This window comes from Aquarana catesbeiana, linkage group LG03 (assembly GCF_042186555.1).
Source record: "Aquarana catesbeiana isolate 2022-GZ linkage group LG03, ASM4218655v1, whole genome shotgun sequence".
In the NCBI taxonomy this organism is placed as follows: Eukaryota; Metazoa; Chordata; class Amphibia; order Anura; family Ranidae; genus Aquarana; species Aquarana catesbeiana.
In genome coordinates, this window is record NC_133326.1 from 494212439 (window position 1) to 494236576 (window position 24138).

At 44.5% G+C, this 24138-nt stretch overlaps 1 protein-coding gene across 1 annotated transcript in view; it reads left to right on the forward strand.

Annotated features, from left to right (window-relative positions):
• LOC141134600 (parathyroid hormone/parathyroid hormone-related peptide receptor-like) overlaps positions 1-24138 on the forward strand; it is a 75931-nt gene that overhangs the window by 19021 nt on the left and 32772 nt on the right. Inside the window, exons 7-9 of the mRNA XM_073624070.1 lie at positions 5675-5735; positions 16466-16532; positions 19879-19973. Coding sequence (XP_073480171.1) covers positions 5675-5735; positions 16466-16532; positions 19879-19973 — 223 coding nt within the window. The remainder of the gene's footprint in view (positions 1-5674; positions 5736-16465; positions 16533-19878; positions 19974-24138) is intronic.

Below are 24138 nucleotides of genomic sequence, written 5' to 3' on the forward strand. Positions count from 1 at the left end.
ATCCTTCTCCAGATGGACAACAGAGCGGCAGTGGCTTATGTTCAGAATCAAGGGGGAACGCACAGCAGGTCCCTCCTGAACGAAGTGACACCCATTCTGACATGGGCCGAGAGGAATTTAGTCAACCTACGGGCCTCATATATCCCAGGGCCAGAGAACCAATTAGCCGATCAGCTTTCAAGATCTTTCAGCCACAACGAGTGGTCTCTGAATCCGAGGGTCTTCTCCTGGATATGCCAGCAATGGGGCACTCCCCAAATAGACTAGCCCCAAATATCGGGTTAGTGGTCTTCCAGTTACAGATGCGGTCATTGCGAACTCAACGTGTGGAATAGCTTCCTACTGGGCAGCTTTGGCGCGGGTCTCCCCTGCTGGTCGTCCTTTAGCACGTTCATGTCCCACTATAGTGTAGACCCAGCAGTCCTTACTTCCTGAGAGTTTGGGGAAAGGACCTTGCAGTCAACTGTACTGTAGTTTTTTTTAATTAAATTTCTTTATTGCAGTACCCTCCCTGTAAGCGAGTTATTTACCATTGGTATGCTGCCATGGAGGCACCAGGAAAACGGAAAATTGAATACTTACCTTTCCGTAATTTTCCTTTCCTGGTGCCTGCCCATGGCAGCATACACCCTCCCTTCTATGATCCTTAGCGTTATGAGATCTAGTTACAAGAATACTGACTGAAGGGAGCAACTCTTTTTATTGAGTTAAAGTGGTCCTGTGGGTTGGTAGGGGGCGGAGCAACCAACCATTGGTATGCTGCCATGGGCAGGCACCAGGAAAGGAAAATTACGGAAAGGTAAGTATTCAATTTTCTGTTATCCGATTTCCATCTACCTATTTTCTTGATCAAGCCTTCAATGAGACCTAGTCTGGCTGCTTCCGGGGCTGCCCCTATTCTAAAGGAATGTGACGTCAGACGTGCATTGTCCAAACCTAAAATATGCTTGCACTTTTTGAAAACCTGTAGAAATTTTAATTTGCTTAAAGGGGAGCCATCAATGTGTACGAAAAACTGCCCTTTAACTGATGGCCTATGCCTAACGTAATCTTTTAACAATGCCACTGGGCAAAACAGTGAATTGCTACAAACATTTATTACTAACCAAGATCCTTTACCAGTTTGATCTGTTTTTGACTGTCTAATACAGATTTTAACTGTAGCCTCACCTCCCAACACATCTTCCCATTGTAGTCCCCCTTTTTTATGCTTAGCTGGAGGAACCAGCTCTGAGATTCTTAGAGCAGAAAAGAATGCAATGGAAAATACCATTTTAAATAATGTTACTTCAAACTCTGACCAGCAAACTGTCTCTGCAGCCTTGCAAAGCCTTCTCAGAACCTCAGTGGATATTGGCTCCCTAGAATCCGCAACCTTATTTGATTTTTTTATAGCCTTTCAATGCTTGCCTTACCATTAAAAAACTGAAAAGAGAGAGAAGATTGTTCAATTTAAGAAAGAAAGAGACTCCTGAAAAAAACTTTATTCACATGTGACCAAGAGAAGTTTTTACTGAAAAGTTTATTAAAAAATAACAGAGCTAAACCTTCGGAAACCGAGGTATCAGCGACACCATGCTCTTGCAAAAATGAAGACCATAACCACCAAGCTGATTGGTATCCCGCCATGGTGGAGGGGGCAATAGAGTGCTGCACATTGATTAAAACCTTCTTCAGATGAGTTTCCATAAGAACTTCGGGCAAGTCAAACCCACCGGATCCGCGTTTTGCTACAGGGAAGTGAAACGCTCCATCTGAAAACGAGATAAAGCGTCCGCCAAGTCATTAGTTCTGCCGGGTATAAATTTTGCTTTAATCCAAATGTTCAGACTCAAACATTTAAAAATTAAATGACTCAGCAGAACAATGACTGGCGGAGACTTTGAGGATAAGCAATTTAATGCATACATAACACCTTCTGTCTGTACTAAAGAGGATTCGCCCATTTTTAAAATAAGCACCCCAAAGTCCAAACTCTATTTCCTATTTTGACCACCAAAATAGGAAATAGTTCTATCAAAACACAGTTTTTAAGTAGCCCTTGAGCTTCCAGGCAGGATCCCAGGATTTAGTGCACCTCTGTGTTATCCATATGGCCACAAATCCCAGGGACCCGGCAGAATCCGCCTGAAGACAAAATCCCTCATCCGTGACAAATTCTCTTTGCCAAACCGCCCTGCCGTTGAAGTATTCCAGAAATCTTAACCAAACTATTAAATCCTCCCGTATGTCGTGTGATAATCTTACATGAGCTGATGGAGACTTGAGTCCAGCTATTGGCATATAAAGCCTCAGCAGTGACTGAACTTTAAGAGTAACCTTCTTCTTTCTAATTACCAAAATAATACGACCTGTAAGCCTGCTGATTTTTTCCCTTGGCAACCTGAATTCCATATTTACCGTATATTGGTGATTCCCAAGAAATCCAAAGAAACCGACAGAAGAACTGTCTTTTCCTTTGCTAAAAGGACTCCAAACGCCTCGCAAACTGAAAAAAATGCTAGCAATATATCCCTACAGGTATTTGGGCAATTTTCTTTTTCTAGGTCCTCCTTATTCAAATAATGAATCAGGAGATTCACACCCACCACCCTTGCAACTACCCATTCTAGGAAAGAGGCAAAGGATTCAAAATAAAAACAAGATAAAGAGCAGCCCATTGGCAGGCATTTGTCGAAATAAAAATTTCCTTGAAAGAAGAAGCCTAATGAATTAAATGATGTGGGGTCTATAGGCAGCAGCCTGAAAGCAGCCTTCACGTCTACTTTAGCCAAAAGAGCTCCCGGACCTAATTCCTTCAAAATGACCAAAGCATCCTCAAAGGAAGAATACAAAACAGACAAAATCTGGTCCTGTATTTGGTCATTTAGGGAATCACCTGAACAGAATGACAAATGATGGATGAGCCGATAAGAGTTTGGTTCCTTTTTGGGGACAATTCCTAAAGGAGAAATCCTAAAATCTGCAAAGGGGGGGGGGGTCCCTAAATGGGCCAGCTACCCTACCCAAACTAATTTCGCTAGCAATTTTTTCTATCCCATGAGGCAAAGGGGGCTTAAAACTGTTTCCCCCCTTTTCCACCTTTTTCCTGTGCCACACTGAGTCAAAGGGTTTCTTAAAGTCCACAAAGCAGGCGAATATCTTCCCATGTTTTGTATTGTGGGCATGGTTCTTGATGAGAGGAAGTGTGGTCTGTGGTGCGATGGTTGGGCATGAACCCTGCCTGATTTCTGCTGTGGACATTGTGTTTTGTCAGGAAGTTGAGGATCCGTTTGTTGAGAATACTGTTGAATAGTTTCCCTATTTCCCCTTGTGCTGCTGACATATATCCCCCTCTCTCTCACCCCCCCTCTTTCTAACCCTCCTCTCTCTCTCATTCCCCCTCTTTCTCACCCTCTCCCACTGTCTCTCTCTCTCTCACTGCCCTCTCTTGCCCCCCCTCTTTACACCCCTCCTCTTCCCTATCACTCCCCCTTTCCATCACCCCCCTCTTGCCCCCTCTCTCTCGCCCCCTCTCTCTCTCACCTCCCCCTCTCTCTCACCCCCCTTTCTCTTACCCCCCTCTCTCACTCACCCCCTCTCTCTCTCTCACCCCCTCTCTCTCACCCCCCTCTCTCTCTCCCACCCCCGTTCTGTGAAGAATGCATGTAATGTGGATAGTGCCATATGTAAGTGGGGATTGAGTGTGGGCAGAGACACTGGGGGCCCCATTATCTCTTATTGCCTGGGGGCCCCATGAGTTGTCAGTCCACCCCTGCTATAGAGAATCTATGCAGGTAACTAGAAATACTATATACCCATGGGCATGTCCCCCTTTATAAATATAGCTAAAGCTGCTTTTCCACTTAGAAGACACCCTCTGTTTTTCCTGGTGACAATGGTGAAAAAAACAACATTTTACAGTCATTGTAAGAAATGGTAACGTGAAATAATCCAATAGGGACACTAGTTCTGAAGACAACTGTCTATAAAGGGGAATGTCTGTCACATTGGAGAGATTTTTTGCCCAATGGGAAACCTTTACAGAGTAATATATAACTGCTATTACTAACTTCTTCTAAAAAATGCCAGTTGCCTGTCAGCCATACTGATCCGAGTACTTTTTGAGTCATCGACACTACACAAATATGCAGATTAAGGCTGCATGTTGGTTTCATGGCAGAGATTTAAGCCCCATACACACTATTAGATTTTGTGCAGATTTTTGTCTTCAGATTTACCAAAACCATGTAGTGCAAGGGCCTGCCTGATTGCATACAAATTGAAACCTCTTAAGGTTTGACCTCATACTACATGGTTTTGGTAAGTCTGAAGACAAAAATCTGCAGAAAATCTAATAGTGTGTATGGGGTCTTAGAAAGCACTGTAGATAGGCATTTGGTATTTTTAAGAGCAATGGCAGCCTTCGTATTTCCCTCAGTACAGGTTTCCTTTGAAGGGTTGCAGGCAGGGCCGGTGCTACCACTAGGCAAACTAGGCAGCTGCCTAGGGCGCAGCCATGGCAGCTGGTTTCCCCAGGGCCGCTGCCAGCACAAGCCAGTGCTGCAGCACTGTGTTGATTAACACACTCCCAGCTGCTATACAAGTGGCTCCTGGTGTGGTCATGGGGGGGGGGGGCAGAGAAGGATGGTGGGAGCTCCACAGACATCCATCTGCTGAGCCACCCTCCTGAGAAAAGACCAGGTAATAACGTGTATGATGTCACTTCCTGGACCGGTGCTTCCATTCAACTGGAGCTGTGCTCGGGGAAGCAGCTGATGGAACACCATCTGTGTCCCATCAGCTGTAGCGGAGCACAGAGGAGACGTCCGGGGTCTAATATAGCCTGAATGTCTAATAAAAAGTACCTGTCACCAATATGCTATTACATAGGGGGCTATTGGTCCCCTATGTGATATCAATACTAGTGTAAAGTAAAAAAAATTGTAAAAATATAAAAAAAAAGTTTTAAACATTTAAAGAGACACACACACACATACAAAAATGCATGCGCTTTGGCGCCTGCGATTGCCCTACACATGTTATGTATCACCGCACACGCCGAAGTGAGAGCATCAGAACCCCTGCGTAACGCTAAACTGATGACCTGTGGGGGCTTTTAAAGCATTGCCTATGAAAAAATATAGCGTACTGAAGTCTTACGATGTTTCATGGGCGCTCATATGCAAAGCTCCTATAGATCATCAGTTTAGTGCTATACAGGAGTTTTGGTGCTAGAATTATTGAATTAGTTTTGAAGTTTTATTTTTTTTTTTGGGGGGGGGGGGGGGGGTGTGATAGTAGCTGGTCTTGCCTAGGGCGCAAAATAGTCTAGTTGTAGGTATTTTAACTGTGCTTAGAAATTTCTGTGACTGATGATCACAAATACTTTTGTTGCACACGAGTGCTCATTATTGCTCGTTTATTAATCCCTAAGTGACTGGTTATTGTGATATAATTCACAAGAAATTCTGTAATTCTGGTGAAAATTTGGCTGCGGATGGCTAGCTTAACAGTATAACAAAGTAGATATAAGGTAATAACAAATGTCAGTGGACTCCTCTGAGTATACAGTAGTGTTCTCTATTGGTATAGGACTCCAGTAAAAAGTGAACTGCACATTTAAAAATGAATTTAAACATATGTTTCCTGTGGTCTTTTTTTTAACCATTGTATCTGTATTTACCTTTTTCAGGACTTCCTGCGGTATTTGTCTCTGTGTGGGCAAGTGTACGGGTGTCTCTTGCAGATACACAGTATGTACCATATGTGATGTCATCTCACTTTCCCCTTTCCTTTTAAAGTGCAGTCATAAGTAAAATTTGGAGGCTGTCATGGCTGATCTCTTCTTGAACTGCTAGCTACCCGGTTCTCATGTTGATTTACTATTACTTCAAGCCACTGGCCTGAAATAGGTATGCAGAGATGCAATTCTGACTTTTGTCTGAGTCAGGAGATCTGTGCACTTGTCTCAGGACAGTGATTCAAAGTATTAATGCCAGTGGGTCAAAACAGCCAGGAAACTAGCATTTTCAGAAAAAGGCAATTGTACTTTAAGAACTCTGGTATGTTGGAAATGCAAATGCTGTTTTAACATGAGGATCTGGTAAAATCATAAAATTTGTACAAATATCACTTTCATCTTCATATAATGGAGGGGCAGCCAATATACAGCCCGAAACTTAGTATCCTCACAAACAATACACCAGAGCTCACCCTCTGCACTTTTCTGATTGACAACACAACCCCCAGGATGCTGTTGTATCATAGGGGAAGAGTTTTTTTTGTTCCTGATTCAGATTTGATCCACTATGGCTGAGTAAGGATGATCACTCTCAGCTATTAGTTTTGTTATATTCTTCTACAAGTGGCTAAATACTAGATGTTTGGGGGCGCCCCAACAATGACAGAGACTCCAAAATTGTTGCTAATTTCAGTTAAAAGACTTTTATTAAGTCCCACAGAAACACAGCAAAATAACGGAGTGGGAGCAAAGCTGGCAGTTTGTTAACATGGCATTAGAATTAGAGAGTTTCAGAGCAAAAACCTGCTAACCCCGAGAAGGGTTAAAAATTACACAAAGATGCTGCCACTTTCAAAGCAGATATACAATATAAAATAAAGGGCAATCAGAGCAAACTATACCCGTAATAATGTTGCAAGCTGAACACTAAAGGATAACACCAACCTCAATAGCAATCAAAAAACAAAATAGCAATCAAAAAACAATCAAAAACTTTTAGTTTTCTTTTTGTGCTGCACTTATTTTGTTTTTTGAAAGCAGATATACAGCCTATGCAGCTGCAGGTGACCAGGTCCGGTGCTACCACTAGGCAAACCAGGCAGCCGCCTAAAGCGCACTGCTGCCTAGGGCGCCCGGCCACTAGTGTTCCTACTTTCTTCTCTCTGCAGCCAGCAACTAAGTCTCAGCATCAGCAGGCAGCCGCCGCTCCGTTCGCACCTAGTGTCAGAGGCGCAGCGGTGACGGAGGACTGTGTCTGTGTCCTGACTCCCAAATGAATGGAAGCAAGCAAACATTCACTGATGGGCGCTGGTAGGCTACATTTGATGGCCGCTGGTATGCTGCATTGATGGGCACTGATGAGGCTGCATTTGATGGCAGCTGGTATGCTGCGTTGATGGGCGCTGGTGAGACTGCATTTGATGGGTGCTGGTAGGCTGCATTTGATGGGCGCTGGTAGGCTGCATTTGATGGCACTTTATTATAAAGGTGGGGTATACATGGGCAGGACAAAGGGGGTGGAGTCAGGGTTGGAGCCAAGGGGGGGGGGCGGCAAAATGCGAATTCGCCCAGGGTGTCAAAAATCCTTGCACCAGCCCTGCAGGTGACACAGTGGGAAAACAACGAATGCCACAAAGAGACCAAATGGGTCTATATTTAATTTTGCTTAATGGAGTTCTTCTTTAAGAAAAAAAAAGCACAATGCTTTTTTAGAATTTAAAAAAAAAAAACCATAGTACCCATGCACAAAACTACATAACCACAATGGATGAGAAAATACTCTGATGCCCTGTACACACGGTCGGACTTTCCGACGGAAATTGTGCGATCGGAGCTTGTTGTCGGAAATTCCGACCGTGTGTGGGCTCCATCAGACATTTTCCATTGGATTTTCCGACACACAAAGTTTGAGAGCAGGCTATAAAATTTTCCGACAACAAAATCCGATCGCGTTAATTCCGACCGTGTGTGGCCAATTCCGACGCACAAAGTGCCACGCATGCTCAGAAGAAATTCCAAGACGGAACAGCTCGGTCTGGTAAAATTAGCGTTCGGAATGGATAGAGCACTTTCGTCAGGCTGCAATTTTTAAAATAGTTTAATACAGCGCACTCTCTTCTTCTTTATAATACTAGAAGAATGAAGTAGTTTTGCTGCTCATATCCACACAGACTTCTCACAAACTTCTTTCTTTATTCTTTATTATTTATCGTGATTCCCTCAATATATTTTGATTTGTCACATCTGACAAAAAATATATAATAATTGAAACAAAAATTCCTTTATTAAGGGCTCAGAACCAAACAAAGAGGGAGGCAACGCTGGAGAAACATCATAAATTGGCGAAGCCTTTGACCCCCAGGGCAGACATCAATTATTTTACAGCAAAATTGGTGGCCTGAGGAGTCCTTATCTAAGGGAGTGCAGTCTGGTCCAGAAGTCCCAGAGATCATGAAAGCAGCAGATGACATGTATGTTCCCAGGCTGTGGTACTACAAGAGGCTGCATATTTTGCCAGACCAGACTGAACCCAGGTCATCACTCTCTGGTCTTCATTCCACGCTTCCTTCCCGGCTGTGGCTCTGGTGTTGGAGGTGTGGGAGGAGGAGGAGTAGGACCTGGAGGAGGAGGAGGACTATGGGTGAGGTGACAAATGTGGGTTGCACATGTGATTTGGCCCCTTAACCCCTTATTTAGAGCTTCCAAAATTAAAAACTCACATAGGAGTCGTTGGCCCTCCTCCCTCTGCATCATTTTGCATGCAGTTATGGCAGCAAAGTCCTCCTCCACACCGTGGGGTGTTCTGAGGGCCTCAGTAGCCTTCCAAAATAGGTCTATGGCAGCCTCCTCCAGGTTACTCCTCTTGCTGCCACTTTGTCTTTGAAGGCAGAGGGGAGGGACCTGGGTATCGGGTAGCCTGCTTGGCCCGGCCACCTCCTGGCTGAGACCTCCCTGTGTATGAAAAAGGGACATGGTTTTAGTTTTTGCTTCAATCACAATCATAAATTAGTACTCCAAACTAACATATATTTAACATCATTGATTGGACAACCAGCAATATTTAGAAGAATGCTATACCTGGCTCAAGCTGGGCTCCTCCACATGTTGCTGCCTGGAAGGCCCAGGTTGGGCGTCAGAAACCTCAGCTGGGGGGGAAGGAAGCATGGAAGGAAGAGTGGAGGGTGCTGGCCTGGGTTCAGTCTGACCTGCCAGAAAATGCAGTCTGTCATAGTACCACAGCCTGGGGACATAAATGTCATCTGCAGCTCCTGATCTCAGGGAATCCTGGACCTTCTTGTGCTCCCTTAGATAAGTGCTCCTCATGCCACCAATTAGGATCTTCAAATAGGTGATGTCTGCCGTGGGGATCACCGACTTCACAAATTGTAGCAAATTATCCAGCGCTGCCTTCCTCTTTGACTGGTTCTTATAATCAGGGTGGTTTATCTGCCACAGACAGGGCAGCTCCCTGAACATATCTATGAAGATTGGCATAAAATCACGATCCTTCAAGATATCCATTTTAACTGCAAGACACAACACAAGACAAACCTTAATGTCAGCCTAAAGTCTTCTAAACTTGTCCAAATACAGGCCTCAATCTAGAAGCAGTATAGGCCCAATTTTAAATCTTACCTTCGTTATCACGATCGGCGCCTCCGTTACTCCTTCCTCCGCTCACAGATCGTACGTACTACGCACGCGTGTTACACTTTATAGACACTGCGCATGCGTGAAACTCCGCCCGTCCCTGACGTTCTTTCTAGTCTTTTCCCCGCCCCTTCTCGTTCGTCGCAGTGGGGAAGAGCACATGGCAGAGACAGAGCAGGTGTCTGTTAATTACCCCAACGAGGAGGAGGAGGAGGAGGAGGAAAGCCCGGAGCCTGAAACGTCCCGATCCAGAAGGAGACGATTTAAGGCATCAAATATGTCCTTTGTGGAGATGGTAGAGATGGTCGACATCCTGAAGAAGGCGGACTATGACGGGAAGTATGGACCTTACCCCAACCCCAATGTCAGAAACGCAAAGATCATGGTGAAAGTAGTCAAGAGTCTTCACCGGAATTTTGGGGTGAGACGATCCAAGGATCAGTTCAGGAAGCGGTGGTCGGACCTCAAAATTAGGGAGCATGAGCAGTACAGAAGGATCAGGAGAGTGCTGCAAAAAAAGTTAGTAGTTGTGCTTTGTTCCTATTCTTTATTTTTATTACGTTCGTGCTGCTCCATGTGCTTTTCTTAACTGTTGTACAGTTTAAAATGGCAACTTTCATGTTCATGGGCACATTGTTCATTCATATGAAACATTGCTCGTTCGGCCTAGAAAACACCATTGTTTTGGCCATATGCATTTGAATACATTTTTTATGGCCTACTTCTCTTAAAATAATTTTGTTGTGTCGATGGGTTTGTAACTATAATGTAATGCAAACTATATTCTGTGTAAGGAGAGGACACTCAGCAGCAGTTTTCACATCTGGACGCTGGAGCACTAGTGTGGGACACAAGAACACCCTTTTTATTAGGGGGTCCCACACAGGTGCACCAGTGTATACTATAGGGGTGACTCCATCTCTCTCTTGTTCAAAGCAGGTAAGTATTCAAGCTTGGCAAAGGACAAAAATTTTTCTTCATCTTGGAACTCTGCCAAAAGAGACAATTGTACCCCACTTCCAAGTAATGTTTCATATTCCTATTTCTGCCATCAAATATCTGTGTGCTAAGTATACCTATTTTTTTTTTACATAGGGGAGAAAAGACTCGGAGGACACCCCTCATCCGAGGAGACAACAGACCCCCCACCTCAGGAAGAAGTGGAGACCCACCAAAGACAACATGTGGAGGAGGAGGAAGGAGATGTTGTGGAAATTGTCACCACAACAGGTGAGTGTCTGCGACCACAGGCTCAGGTAAGAGATGGATGCCGGCATACTTATAATACATGGTGTGTTTTTGTTTCTATCTTTTTAGGTGATCGTGATGTTGTGGATCCAGGGCATTTCACCAGTGAAAGTGCACAGATCCTGATCGGGGAGATCATGGGGTGTAATAGGGACTTGGAAAACATCCAGAAAAACATCAATGATGTTCAAAAAAAATGAAGAACATCATTGATGTTTTAGGGCGAGTTTGAAACACCTCCAAATCCCTTCCCCTTTGGTGCTTTTTGTAATCTCAAAATTTCTCTTCTTTTTTGACAGATTTGAGAAAAGCCAAATTTTGAAGATGCACACAGTGTGTCAATATGTGCTATCTGCCATCACGGGAGATCAATGTATGCGTTTTGGGGGTGCAACCCCTTCCTCAATAATAAAGTAGCTGGGAGGAAGGGGTTGCACCCCCAAAACACGTCCCTTGATCCCCCGTGATGGCAGGTAGCACATGTTGACATTCGGCAATTTATGTGCATCTTCAAAATTTGGCTTTTCCAGGGGTGACACCCCATCTGAACGCAATATCAAACACAGTTTATAAATACTCATGTCTGATATTGCCTTCAATTTCTTTAAAAGTTGAACTTTGTAAGTTCAAGATTTGTGTCTTTCTTGTTGGTTTTAAACATGCCTGTTTTACCTTAAATGTACATTTCTACTTTTAGTAATGTGACCCAAAAAATTGTTATACAACAAACATGTTGGTTTGTTTTAAAAACCTTTTCTAAATGCACATGTGATTGTGCTGGTATTAAAAAGATTGATAATCAAGAATGTGTGGATTATTGTCTCAACGCTCCAAAACTTTTGTTGTGCTCAAATTGGTGTTTTCAGTGACAATGGGGGTTATTTCTAAGGGAAAATCCACTTTGCACTACAAGTGCAGTTTCAAGTGCACTTGTAGTGCAAAGTGTCTTTGCCTTTAGTAAATAACACCCAACAGTGCTTTGTAATGTTACACAATCACGCCATTTTCAGGAATCACCACATTTCTGTCAGGGTCAGTTAAAAGAAACACAAGCATTAAATGTCACTAAAGATTTTAGTAGTTAAAATGATTTTTTTATTTTAAAAATGTTTCAGACATTGTCTGGCATATTGATGGCCCCCCTACCCGCAAAGTAATCAAGGTATCTAAGACGGACCTCACGGGCACTCAGGGGGGCAAGCCAGGATGGCCACTTTCAAGCGCCGTCAGGGTTGGTTCATTAGGAATTCCGCTAAAAACAAAAACACAAACCAAAAAAATATTTATAAAATACAATAATCCAGGGATGAAGAAAATAACACTAGGGTAATGTCTCCTATAAATAATGCAGAGCACAAAGAATGTCCAGATATTAAACATGAATCCACCAGGCAAACGTGATATTCACAGCAATGATGTGTGGCTGATAGAAGGACCCTTCACCAAAAACCGGATGGCCTCTCACCTGGTAACCAGGACCCTTCACAGAAGAGTCAAGCGAGCATTCCCATAGGGATCAACAAAGTGAAGATAAAGATCCAATGGCAGGAGACTCCTCCAGATAACCACGTAGCAGGGGGTCAGCGTGATTCATATAAACAAAAAGGGGACAGACATAGTGCTCTCCGTATAGTATATTTTATTAAAGGAATATAAAAAACTCACTTACATAACAGGCACTTCACAAGTGCCAGAACGCTGACAAAGAATACACACAGTAGAGTGAGTGCGAGCGGTGGAGCATGCGCAGTAGCCGCGGATGACGTCACGACGTCACGTTCTGGACGCGTTGCGTCCCAGTGGGCGGGGACTTCCACTGGGACGCAACGCGTCCAGAACGTGACGTTGTGACGTCATCCGCGGCTACTGTGCATGCTCCACCGCTCGCACTCACTCTGCTGTGTGTATTCTTTGTCAGCGTTCTGGCACTTGTGAAGTGCCTGTTATGTAAGTGAGTTTTTTATATTCCTTTAATAAAATATACTATACGGAGAGCACTATGTCTGTCCCCTTTTTGTTTATATGAATCACGCTGACCCCCTGCTACGTGGTTATCTGGAGGAGTCTCCTGCCATTGGATCTTTATCTTCACTTTGTTGATCCCTATGGGAATGCTCGCTTGACTCTTCTGTGAAGGGTCCTGGTTACCAGGTGAGAGGCCATCCGGTTTTTGGTGAAGGGTTCTTCTATCAGCCACACATCATTGCTGTGAATATCACGTTTGCCTGGTGGATTCATGTTTAATATCTGGACATTCTTTGTGCTCTGCATTATTTATAGGAGACATTACCCTAGTGTTATTTTCTTCATCCCTGGATTATTGTATTTTATAAATATTTTTTTGGTTTGTGTTTTTGTTTTTAGCGCTGCACCTATTTTATTTATTTGCTTAGAGGGATTTGATCGTTTGACCCTGGTGTTCAGCTGCTTTCAGGTCTTGGCATACATGCGCTGATACAATTTCTACATTAGGAATTCCGGCCTCAGGCCCAACTGGGGCAGCATAGTTGGCAGAATTTTGCCTTAAAATGTTGTGTAAAACACAGCACGCCAGGATGATATGATTCAGTTTGTACTCCGCCATGTGTATGGGTGTAAGAAATAGGCGTAACCGGCTGGCCATGATTCCAAATGTGTTCTCCACCACTCTTCTGGCTCTGGCCAGCCGGTAATTAAAAACCCTCTGGTCCGGGGTGAGGGTCCTCATAGGGAATGGCCGCATAAGATGGTCCCCCAGCGCAAACGCTTCATCCGCAACAAAGACGAATGGGAGTCCTTCCACATTGTCTTCTGGAGGTGGCAAGTCCAAGCTGCCATTCTGGAGACGCCTGTAGAACTCCGTCTGGGCAATGACTCCACCATCGGATATCTGGCCATTCTTCCCCACGTCCACATACAGGAACTCATAAGTAGCCAACACCACCGCCAACATCACAATACTATTGAACCCATTATAGTTGTAATAGTATGACCCCAAGTTGGGTGGTGGGACGATGTGGACATGTTTCCCATCAATTGCCCCTCCGCAGTTAGGAAAGTCCCACCGCTGGGCAAAGTGGGAGGCCACATTCTACCATTCCTGTGGGTTGGAAGGAAACTGTGGAGTAATCATTTTGCACCTAAACAGGGAAAGCATGGTAATCAATCATGGTAATTAGGGAATGAGGAAAGAAATACAATATATTATCAAACATTAAATACAATAAAATGTGATGTTAAAGGATAAAAATCTTACCTTCATATACTCCTTCTGCAGGACCTGGATGATGGCAGAACAGGTCTCCGGGATAATGATCCCCAGAGCCTGGAGGGAGATGCCTGTCGAGAACTTGAGGTCCTGCAGGCTTCTCCCCGTCGCCAAGTACCGCAGGGTGGCGACGAGCCTCTGCTCCGGAGTGATGGCTTGCCTCATGCAGGTATCCTGCCTGCTAATATAAGCGGTCAGCAAAGCCAACAAACAGTGAAATACGGGGTCCGTCATCCGGAGAAAGTTCCTGAAATCATCAGGATTATTCTCACGGATCTCACAGAGCAAAGGCATGTGACAGAACTGGTCACGCTGGAGCAACCAATTCTTGGTCCATAAACTCCTCCCCACCCTGTTCATTGGCTGCACTTGTGTCAAGGTAAGGACCCCAACACCAAGCCCCCGCACAGCACGAACTCTATGAGGAGTACGTATACGCAACATGGCTAGAAAACAGTTGGCTGCTCAGAACAAAGTAACAGAACTCACTGAAGAACAGCAAGGCCTGTGAAGAGCGACCTAAAAAACAGCAACGAGCGGACAAGAACGCACTGAATAATCCAATACGAACTGACTGCACGCACTGAAGAGCAGATACAAACCCACAAGCACAAACTGAACAGCAGAAAACGATCTGAAAACCACTAGTCTGAAAAAGCGCGAATCGTCTCTCACCAAACTTTTACTAACACGAGATTAGCAAAAGGACCCCAAAGGGTGCCGCTCTTGGTTCAGAACTGCCCTTTTCTAGTCTCTTCTTACGTGGTGTATGTGACCACGTTCTTGGTGATCGGAAATTCCGACAACTTTGTGCGACCGTGTGTATGCAAGACAAGTTTGAGCCAACATCCGTCGGAAAAAATCCATGGATTTTGTTGTTGGAATGTCCAATCAATGTCCGATCGTGTGTACAGGGCATGACATTTTCACGCATTGCAGTTCTTTAACAATGTTACTATTAATATTCAAGCGTGTCTAAATAAAAAAACAAAAAGTAGTACATTGCAGCTTAACAGTCTTTAGATGCGGTGACTGCTTTATTTAAAGGAGAAGTATAGCCAAAGCCTTTTTGCCTGTACTTTTCCTATGAATCACAGGAGTGCAGTTCATTCTGCACTCTTGTGACCCATTTTCAGCCAACAGTGGGCTAAAGCCCTCGGCTGTTGGCTGTTGTCACAGATCCGGTCCAGGCTCTGAAAAGATGAGGACCATATGGTTTTGATCCACCCAGATGCCTGGACCGGCAGCTGGCTCAGCCTCCACAACCCAGAGCTCCAGTGAGTGATGGATACCAAGAGCTGAGTGATCAGAGGTGTTTGATCGCTCAGTTCTTGGTCTTAGGGTCGGTGGGGGACAGATGCATCAGTCTGATGCTGAATCCACCTAGGTGATTATACATTTTGTTAATGAATCATGAACTTCTTTTTTGATTTTTGCTGGCTTTTTTGCTCCTTAATTTTTTACAAGTGATCCTGTCAGTAGCATGCTTCCCGTTGTACAGTAAGGTTGCTTTTACACTGCAGCCGCGGCTGCGTTGGCGGTAAAGTGCCACTCGTTTTAGCAACGCTTTACTGTTGTTTTAGCAGCACTTTTGTCCGCTAGCGGGGCGTCTTTAACCCCCGCTAGCGGTCGATGGAAGGGTTAAAACCGCCCCTTTTTGCAGCGCTTCCGAAGCGCTGCCCATTCATTCCAATAGACAGGGGTGGTGTAGGAGCGCTGTATACCACCCCAGTGTGAAACCACTCTGGCTTTTACACTGGGGTGGCATGGAAGGCAGTTTTCAGGCGCTTTACAGCGCTAAAATGCCTGAAAACTGCCTCAGTGTGAAAGCAGCCTAAGAAGCACACTCTTTCTGTGTGTGGTGGAGCAGTGTTGTCTCCCTAGGCTTCTCTCCTGATTAATGCCACGTATACATGGTCGGAATTTCCGACAGCAAATGTTCAGTGTGAGCTGGTTGTCGGAAATTCTGACCGTGTGTAGGCTCCATCGGACATTTGTTGTCGGAATTTCCGACAACAAAATCCGTTGTCGGAAATTCAGATCGTGTGTACACAATTCCAATGCACAAAATTCCACGCATGCTCGGAATCAAGCAGAAGAGCCGCACTGGCTATTGAACTTAATTTTTCTCGGCTCATCGTACCTGTTATACGTCACCGCGTTCTTGATGATCGTAATTTCCGACAACATTTGTGTGACCGTGTGTATGCAAGACAAGTTTGAGCCAACATCCGTCGGAAATAAATCCAGGATTTTGTTGTCGGAATGTCCGATCGTGTGTACGCGGCATTAGACCGCAAACATCTCTTTTAATGTCCTTTACATAGGTAGGATAGGTTTTGTAGTTCACAGGAGATAGTGGGGAAACTGATAACACTGAGAGTTCAGTTCAGTGCACATAAAGTTGCAGACACTTGGATTAATGCAAGATCAAAAGGTATTTTCTGCACTTTCAGAAAATGTACTAAGCCTGAATAGAGAAAACAAATGCAACCACCACATCTAAGGACTGCTAGCCTGCAATATATTACATTGTTGACCTTGGGTTTAGATAGCCTTTAAGTAGTACTTACTGTCTGATCTCCCTCTTTCCCAAGGTGCTGGGATCTAAGTGCTGGCCACATGAAGTGGATTTACCAGACACCAATTCTAGCTGCAACTTTGGTAAGAAGAAACATATTGCTGTGATGTCAAGAACAAATGGGAAAAAACAACATGCATCCCATGCAAGTCAAATTACCAAACAATTCCAGTTTGTTTCTTGTTTTTCTAAAAATATGGGGAATGGGCAGCTGTGTAAAACCCTAATGAGTTTTACTTCCTCTTTTTCCCCCTGTAAAATTAAAGCATAATGGGCTAGTATGCATTGCATACTAGCCCATTATGTGCCACTTACCTGCAAACGAAGCCCACGTTTGTCCCCGCTGGTGGCCGCATCCATGTTTGCCCCTCTTCCTTCCAGGGCTGCGGACTCTGGCTTTGTGACTGGCCAGAATGGGTGCACGCAGGAGCCGTCAGTCACGGCACTTGCCCTCCGTGCCGTTTCTTCACAGCGCATGTGCCGATGACATCATCGGTGCACTACAAGGTAAATATCTCCTAAACGGCGCAAGTTTAGGAGATATTTACAGTACCTATAGGTAAGCCTTATTATAGGCTTACCTATAGGTACAACTTCCGCATTGGGGGTATACAACCACTTTAAGGTTTATTGACTGTTGCTTGGCAACTCGAAGTTTCAGCTCCCCCCTATAAATTTATGTAAATTGTATTGTGTATTGTAAAATCTTGGATGAGACCCTTCTTCCCTCTGACAGAACACTGAAGATGGGTCATGGATGGGTCTTTCAGCATGACAATGACCCAAAACATACGGCCAAAGCAACAAAGGAGTGGCTCAAGAAAAAGCACATTAAGGTCATGGAGTGGCCTAGTCAGTCTCCAGACCTTATCCCTATAGAAATTTTATGGAGGGAGCTGAAACTTTGAGTTGCCAAGAAACAGCCAAAGAACTCAAGAATTTAAAGAAGATCTGTAAAGAAGAGTGGACCAAAATTCCTCCCGAGATGTGTGCAAACCTGGTCACCAACTACAAGAAACGTCTTACCTCTAAGCTTGCCAACAAGGGTTTCTCCACCATGTACAAAGTCAAGTTTTGCTTGGGGATCAAATACTTATTTTACTCACAGAGCTGCAACCTAATTTATAGCATTTGTTTTATGTGTTTTTTCTGGATTTTTGGTTGATATTCTGTCTCAATCATTTAAAATACATCTATGATAAAAATTATAGACCACTCATCTCTTTGTAAGTGGGCAAACTTAAAAAATCTGCAGGGGAGCAAATAATTATTTTCCCCACTATATCCCCTACCTCCCCCCAGACCCTAATTTTCAAACTTTTTTCTTTAGGGAACATGTACCTTTTTTTGATATGTACCCACTCCAACTTCTTCAATCCCTACCTAGGTGGGATAACATTAATTTTGCCTTCTCTCTCACTGCTCACAGCCCCTTGGGTCACATTACACCTCCCAGGAGGCTGCAGGATCAGTCTCACAGCACCTCACAATTTCACCCACGTGTAATGGAGAGCTGGCTATGAGTCATCAGGAAGTCACAGTCAAATCCCATTTTCAAGATGGTGGCGCTGCTTGGATTTTGGCCCATTTGGACAAAATTTGATCCGTCTATAGGGGCCTTAATAGGATACCTCTACCCAGTATAGTTTTACTTTATTTCCATAATGTTTTAAAGGAAACATCTGTGTGAGAACAAAATGGGGGCTGTCACTGCTTGCTTCTAATGGAAATGATTCTCTCACATTTTTGGTCTGTATACTTGTTTTGGGTCAGTAGCTCAGAAAAGGACTGATGCCACTGGCTCCGCATATTAGCCAGCCAAAGGCAGTCCTCCGTATGTTTAAATAGCTTCCATATTTTTCTCTTTCATGTAAAGCTTTGGGCAACACAATTTTTGTGCCTCCAATTTTCATAACAAAAGGGACAGCTGCCTGTAAAAGTTCTGATTGAGGCTGCATTCACACCTGAGCATTTTCAGCTCCTAAAACGCCCAAACGCACTCCTGAAAAACGCTCAACAAGCAAAATCCCATTCATTTCAATGGCACCTGTTCACGTCTGAGCATTTTTGTCACCTGAACCAAAGCGCCTGAAAAACGCCCTAAGCTCAAAGAAGAATATGAGCTTCTTTGGGGCAGATTACAGGCATTTTTCTGCCTTTTACATTGATGACCTGAATAAAATTGCTACAAAAACGCAGCAAAATTGCGGTAAAAACGCGGTAAATGCACCCTGGGTTCACACTAGTGCGATGTGGGAACCAGCGTGATTACCAGCCCTGGTTCCCGCATCGCTCCTCTCCCTCAGGCAGTTCACACTGCCTTCTGCCAACCGCTGTAGGTGTCATTAACTTTGACACCCCCCCAGTTTAGTTCACAGATCGCAGTGCAAACTGTGAACTCGCACAGGAATCGGATCGCATAGGTGAGAACACCCATGCGACAGTGTTGCCAACCGTCAGTATTTTTACTAGCAGCCAGTAAAAAATGGGCACTTCTCTCCTGCCAGTAAATGCCAGTGATAGGAAAAGATTGCCAGTAAAAAAAATATGGCTGTGACGCTTGGCCCAGGCCAAGACCATTTGAGTGCCTTCTACAGTGTGTTCGGGCAGTGCTGGCAGGGGGGCAGGCCTGGTGGAATCAGTGCCTGAGCATTTCGTATGATGTCATGGTGCAAGGGAGCTGAGCCGAGCGACCAGAAACCTTGAGTGAGCAAGGCAAGAAGGGAGTGGCATTATCAGTGCTGTTTGGACTGGAGTGGACTGAAGAGACCCCCTGGCATGGAGAGTGACTGTCACTGTGACTCAGGAGGGGACGTGTTGTGTTGGTGACTTGTCATCATCATCTGTGCTGCTGCACACTGCTGTCAGTGTCTCAGTGAGAGTGAATTTCACGTGTGTGTGCCACCTATTCTAATTTCTTGTCCTCCTGAGTCCTGTCCTTGAGCTACTTACTTACTAGTAAATTTATCGTATTTACTATTGTAAATAAAATAAGAATTTTTCTTTTTTTGCCTTAATATCTACATTAAATCACATTGCTAATTGCATATTGCACTTGTTTGTAGCCTAAATACTAAAATGTGCGCTTAAAACTGTCATTTTGCAACTTTTGGAAAATGCCAGTAAAAACTTGGCTGTGCCAGTAAAGTTTGGGTGTTGTGTCAGTAAATTTCAATCTGGTAGGTTGGCAACACTGCCATGCGATCCGATTCAAGTGCGGGGGAAAACAAGTCCCTGCACTATTTTCTGTGCGAATCCAATGTGAGTTCTGCCATACAACTGTATGGCGGAACTCGCATTGCTCAGACATCGCACCTGCAGTGCGGGTGCGAATCACATGCGATCAGATTGCAAGAGTGTGAACCCGGGCTCAAGGTTATACTTCCAGCATTCTGAGTCAAGAAATACAAACTGTCTTTCTCTTTCTAGATCAATTTCTTCTTTTTTCTCAACATTGTCAGAGTTCTGGCATCAAAACTGTGGGAGACTACAACTGGAAAACTTGACCCACGACAGCAATATGGGTGAGTGGATGAAACATGCTAATTTTTTATTTATATAGGGAGTATATTTATATATAAGTATTTATGGATACAATACATACCCCCCACCTACTGTGTATGAGCTTGCTGGCAGCAGTGTTAATTTTGGCAGCAAATTACAATTTAGTTTTAGTCTTAGTCTAAGGGTGGCCATACATATACAATTTTCTTGTACAACTTTCCTTTAGATTTACCAAAACCATATAATAGGAGGTCAAACCTAAACACTTTTAATTTGTATGCAATCAGGCAGGCCCTTGTACTACATAGTTGAAGGTAAATCTAAAAAAAATTGAATAAGAAAATTGTATAGTGTATGGCCAGCTTAAGTTTAGTCATTTATTTTAGTCATCTGCAATTGTTTTAGTTTTAGTCGTATTTAGTCGACTAAATCTGCAGTACATTTTAGTTGACTAAAATGCCCTATATATTAGTCGACTAAAATCATTTTATTCAACTAAAATCTAAGGGCTTTAGTTAAATTGTAATGCATTATTTAAGCATTTCTCTAGAATTTCCAAACTTATTATATACTCCTGGAGTAAAAAATTCTAATATGTTATTAACTCTGGCTAGTCTGAGGAGGCCTGTAATGTTGCACAGTGCTCTAGATGGTGGTCTGTGGAGGCCTGTAATGCATGCAATGCTCTGGACGGTGGTCTCAGGAGGCCTGTAATGCTGCACAGTGCTGGATGGTGGTCTCAGGTCTGAGAGATGGCCTACAGGCCATTACAGGCCTCTCTGACCCAGACATCCCAACCTGCAAAAACTAATTTCAGGGAGGTGGCAAGCTCATTTCAGGGAGGTCACGCTCCGTGTGGACAGCCCCCCCCCCCCCCCATTCATAATAAAATTATATTTTAAAAATAATTAATAATATAATGCCATAATAAAATAATACTTTAAAAGATATTGTTGTGTCACATTCACCAACAATGCACCCTCGCTGTGCCAATTTGCAGCCTCACTGTGCCAATCTGCACCCTCACTGTGCCCATCTACAGCCTCATTAGTGCCCATCAATGCAGCCTCACTGTGCCCATCGATGCAGCCTCACTGAGCCATCAATGTAGCCTCACTGTGCCCATCTGCAGCCTCATCAGTGCCAACAATGCAGCCTCACTGTGCCTATCTGCAGCCTCACTCTGCCCATCTGCAGCCTCATCAGTGCCAACAATGCAGCCTCACTGTGCCCATCTGCAGGCTCATCAGTGCCAACAATGCAGCCTCACTGTGCCCATCTGCAGCCTCACTGTGGCAATCTGCAGCCTCACTGTGCCCATCTGCAGCTTTGTCAGTGCCCATCAATGCAGCCTCACTGTGCCCATCAATGCAGCCTCACTGAGCCATCAATGCAGCCTCACTGTGCCCATCTGCAGCCTCATCAGTGCCAACAATGCAGCCTCACTGTGCCCATTTGCAGCCTCATCAGTGCCAACACTGCAGCCTCACTGTGCCCATCTGCAGCCTCACTGTGCCAACAATGCAGCCTCGTCAGTGACCATCAATGCAGCCTCACTGAGCCATCAATACAGCCTCACTGTGCCAACAATACAGCCTCACTGTGCCCATCTGTATCTTCATCAGTGCCCATCTGCAGTGTCACTGTGCCCATCTGCAGCCTCACTGTGCCCATCTGTATCCTCATCAGTGCCCATCTGCAGCTATGCCAGTACCTTGATTACACACAGCGGGTGTCTCCCGCTGTGTCATGCAACTGCAGTCTTAACTGTTCAGCAGCCATCCATTGTAACAAAGCCCCGCCTCCTCATCCATGATAGACAGTCAACTGAACAATGATACAATGCTGGGAAATTGAATCAGTGTTCTGTCTATCATGGATGAGGAGGTGGGGCTTCGTTACATTGGACGGCCGCCATACAGTTAAGACTGCAGCTACATGACACAGTGGGAGACACCCTCTGTGATTACTCCAGGCTGAGTGGCAGTGCAGGCTCAGCCGGGAGATCGTGCCGCACTCGCGGATGTCCGTGATCCCGCCGTCAAATGTGGGAGCATCCCGCGAGTCGCAGGAGACTTGAGATGTCTGCTGACCACCACATGCCGGTGGTCAGAGGAGGTCTGTAATGCTGCTCAGTGCTGGATGATGGTCTCAGGTCTGAGGGATGGCCTGTAATGCATAGTGCCCTGGATGCGGTGGTTAGAGGAGGCCTGTTGTAATGCTGCACAATGCTGGATGGTGGTCTCAGGTCTGAGGGATGGCCTGTAAGGCACAGTGCCCTGAAATCTACTGCCAGTGGAGGCCTGTAATGCACACACAGTGCTCTGTGGTGAGGCCTCACCTCAGGCCTGCTATAAATGTAATGTACACTACACACTCACAGTGGGTGCTCTGTCTGCTCTCTGCTCTGGACGTGGGCGGTTGTCGGGGGTTGGGACTCGGGAAGCCTGTAATGCACAGTGCTGCTCTAGTCTCTAGCAGTCGCCACATTGTGAGACTCGGAGGCCTGTAATGCTGGTTGCACACAGTCGCTTGTTTGCTAGGAGCAGAAACAGGTGGAGCTCCGTAGAAACCATAAGTTCGTTCACAAGGGTAAACGTCCCTGCCTCACATTTTCGTTTCATTTCGTTCCTTAACGAAAACAGAATTGATTTTCGTCATGGTTTTCATCAGTGGACGAAAATGTGCTGTACTTTTCATTTCGCTTTTGTCACTGCAAAAATGCCACTGACGAAAATTTAGACAAATATTTTTGATAACGAAATTAACACTGGTTGGCAGGGCCAGATTTAAAAGGGGCAAAAGGGACAATTTCCCTGGGCCCCTCAGAGACAGAAGGGGCCCTCCTCTATACAAAAATTATATAAAACAATATTTAAAAAATTATATATAAAATAATAAAAAAGAAATAATACAATAAAATAAAAAGCATAATTCAAAAAACTTTCTTTTTTTAAAAAGTATCTTGGGAAGTAATATTTTGCCACCCATCATCTGTAAGTCTCTGGACTGGTTTATTGTATCATTTTTCAAAAATGAATGTAGGCGGGTCAAGCAAACCACACATAGAGCACTATGACTGTGTGTTTGGGCATGTGTTACCTGAGAATGACATTGTGTCATGCATTTTAAAAAAGTGTGACTGTCACTTAGAATGTAAATCAACTCTGTGAATAAGGTGCCCCCGAACCTGAAGTGCCCCCCCCCCCAGGTCTAAATTTGGTTCTGCTTTTCTGCTTGTTGGACATCCCCTTCCAAAACTATGACCATTAATGTAGACTCTTTTTGCAGCTACAACAGCCTCCACTTTTCTGGGAGGGCTTTCCACGAGATTTTGCAGTGTGTCTTTAGGAACTGGTGCCAAGTCAGCCAAAATAAATTTGTGTAAGATCAGGTACTGATCAGAAAATATAGTTTGCGGTCAGAGTTCTGTTTTTTCCCAAAGGTATCCAATAAGATTGAGGTCTGGGCTCTGTGTGCCACTCGAGTTTCTCCACATCAGACTGGTCAAACCATATTGTTTTTTTATCTGGCTTTGTGCACAGGGGTGTACAGTCAACCTGGAACAGAAAAGGGTCTTCCCCAAACTTTTTCTACATGGTTGGAGGCACACAATGGTCTAAAATGTATTTGCATGTTTGAAACACCTGAACTCAAAAAATTTGGGGATGGTGGGGGAAGAGTGTGATCCAAAAACATTTGACCATATACTATAAACAGTATAGTACATAGTATTAACATACAAAAGATTGTAGTGCTTTACTGAGTGCAAAGAACCATTTAAATCAACCTCTGCCCCAGGAAAGCTCTACTACAATCTTACACCCACCAGCCATTTTAACCCCTTTCCGTCCGGCCTCCATTTTACAATAGGAACCCTTTTATCAATATGATGTCCTCCCAGGATCGCACCTTGCCTGCGGGCCGCGCTCCGACATGATCTGTTACCCGCAGCAGATGACAGATCAGTGTACTGTCCTGCTGCCGGTGCCATGTGATCGCTGTGACCAATCACAGCAGATCACATGACAAATGTATACAATGAATGGCTTTGATTCATGCCATGCATTGTGTACTATTGTGTTGATCTCTGTGATTGGTCACAGTGATCACATGGTACAGACAGGGCCAATTACAGCCCATCTGTACCATGTGGTTTGCTGTGGCCAATCACAACAACACACA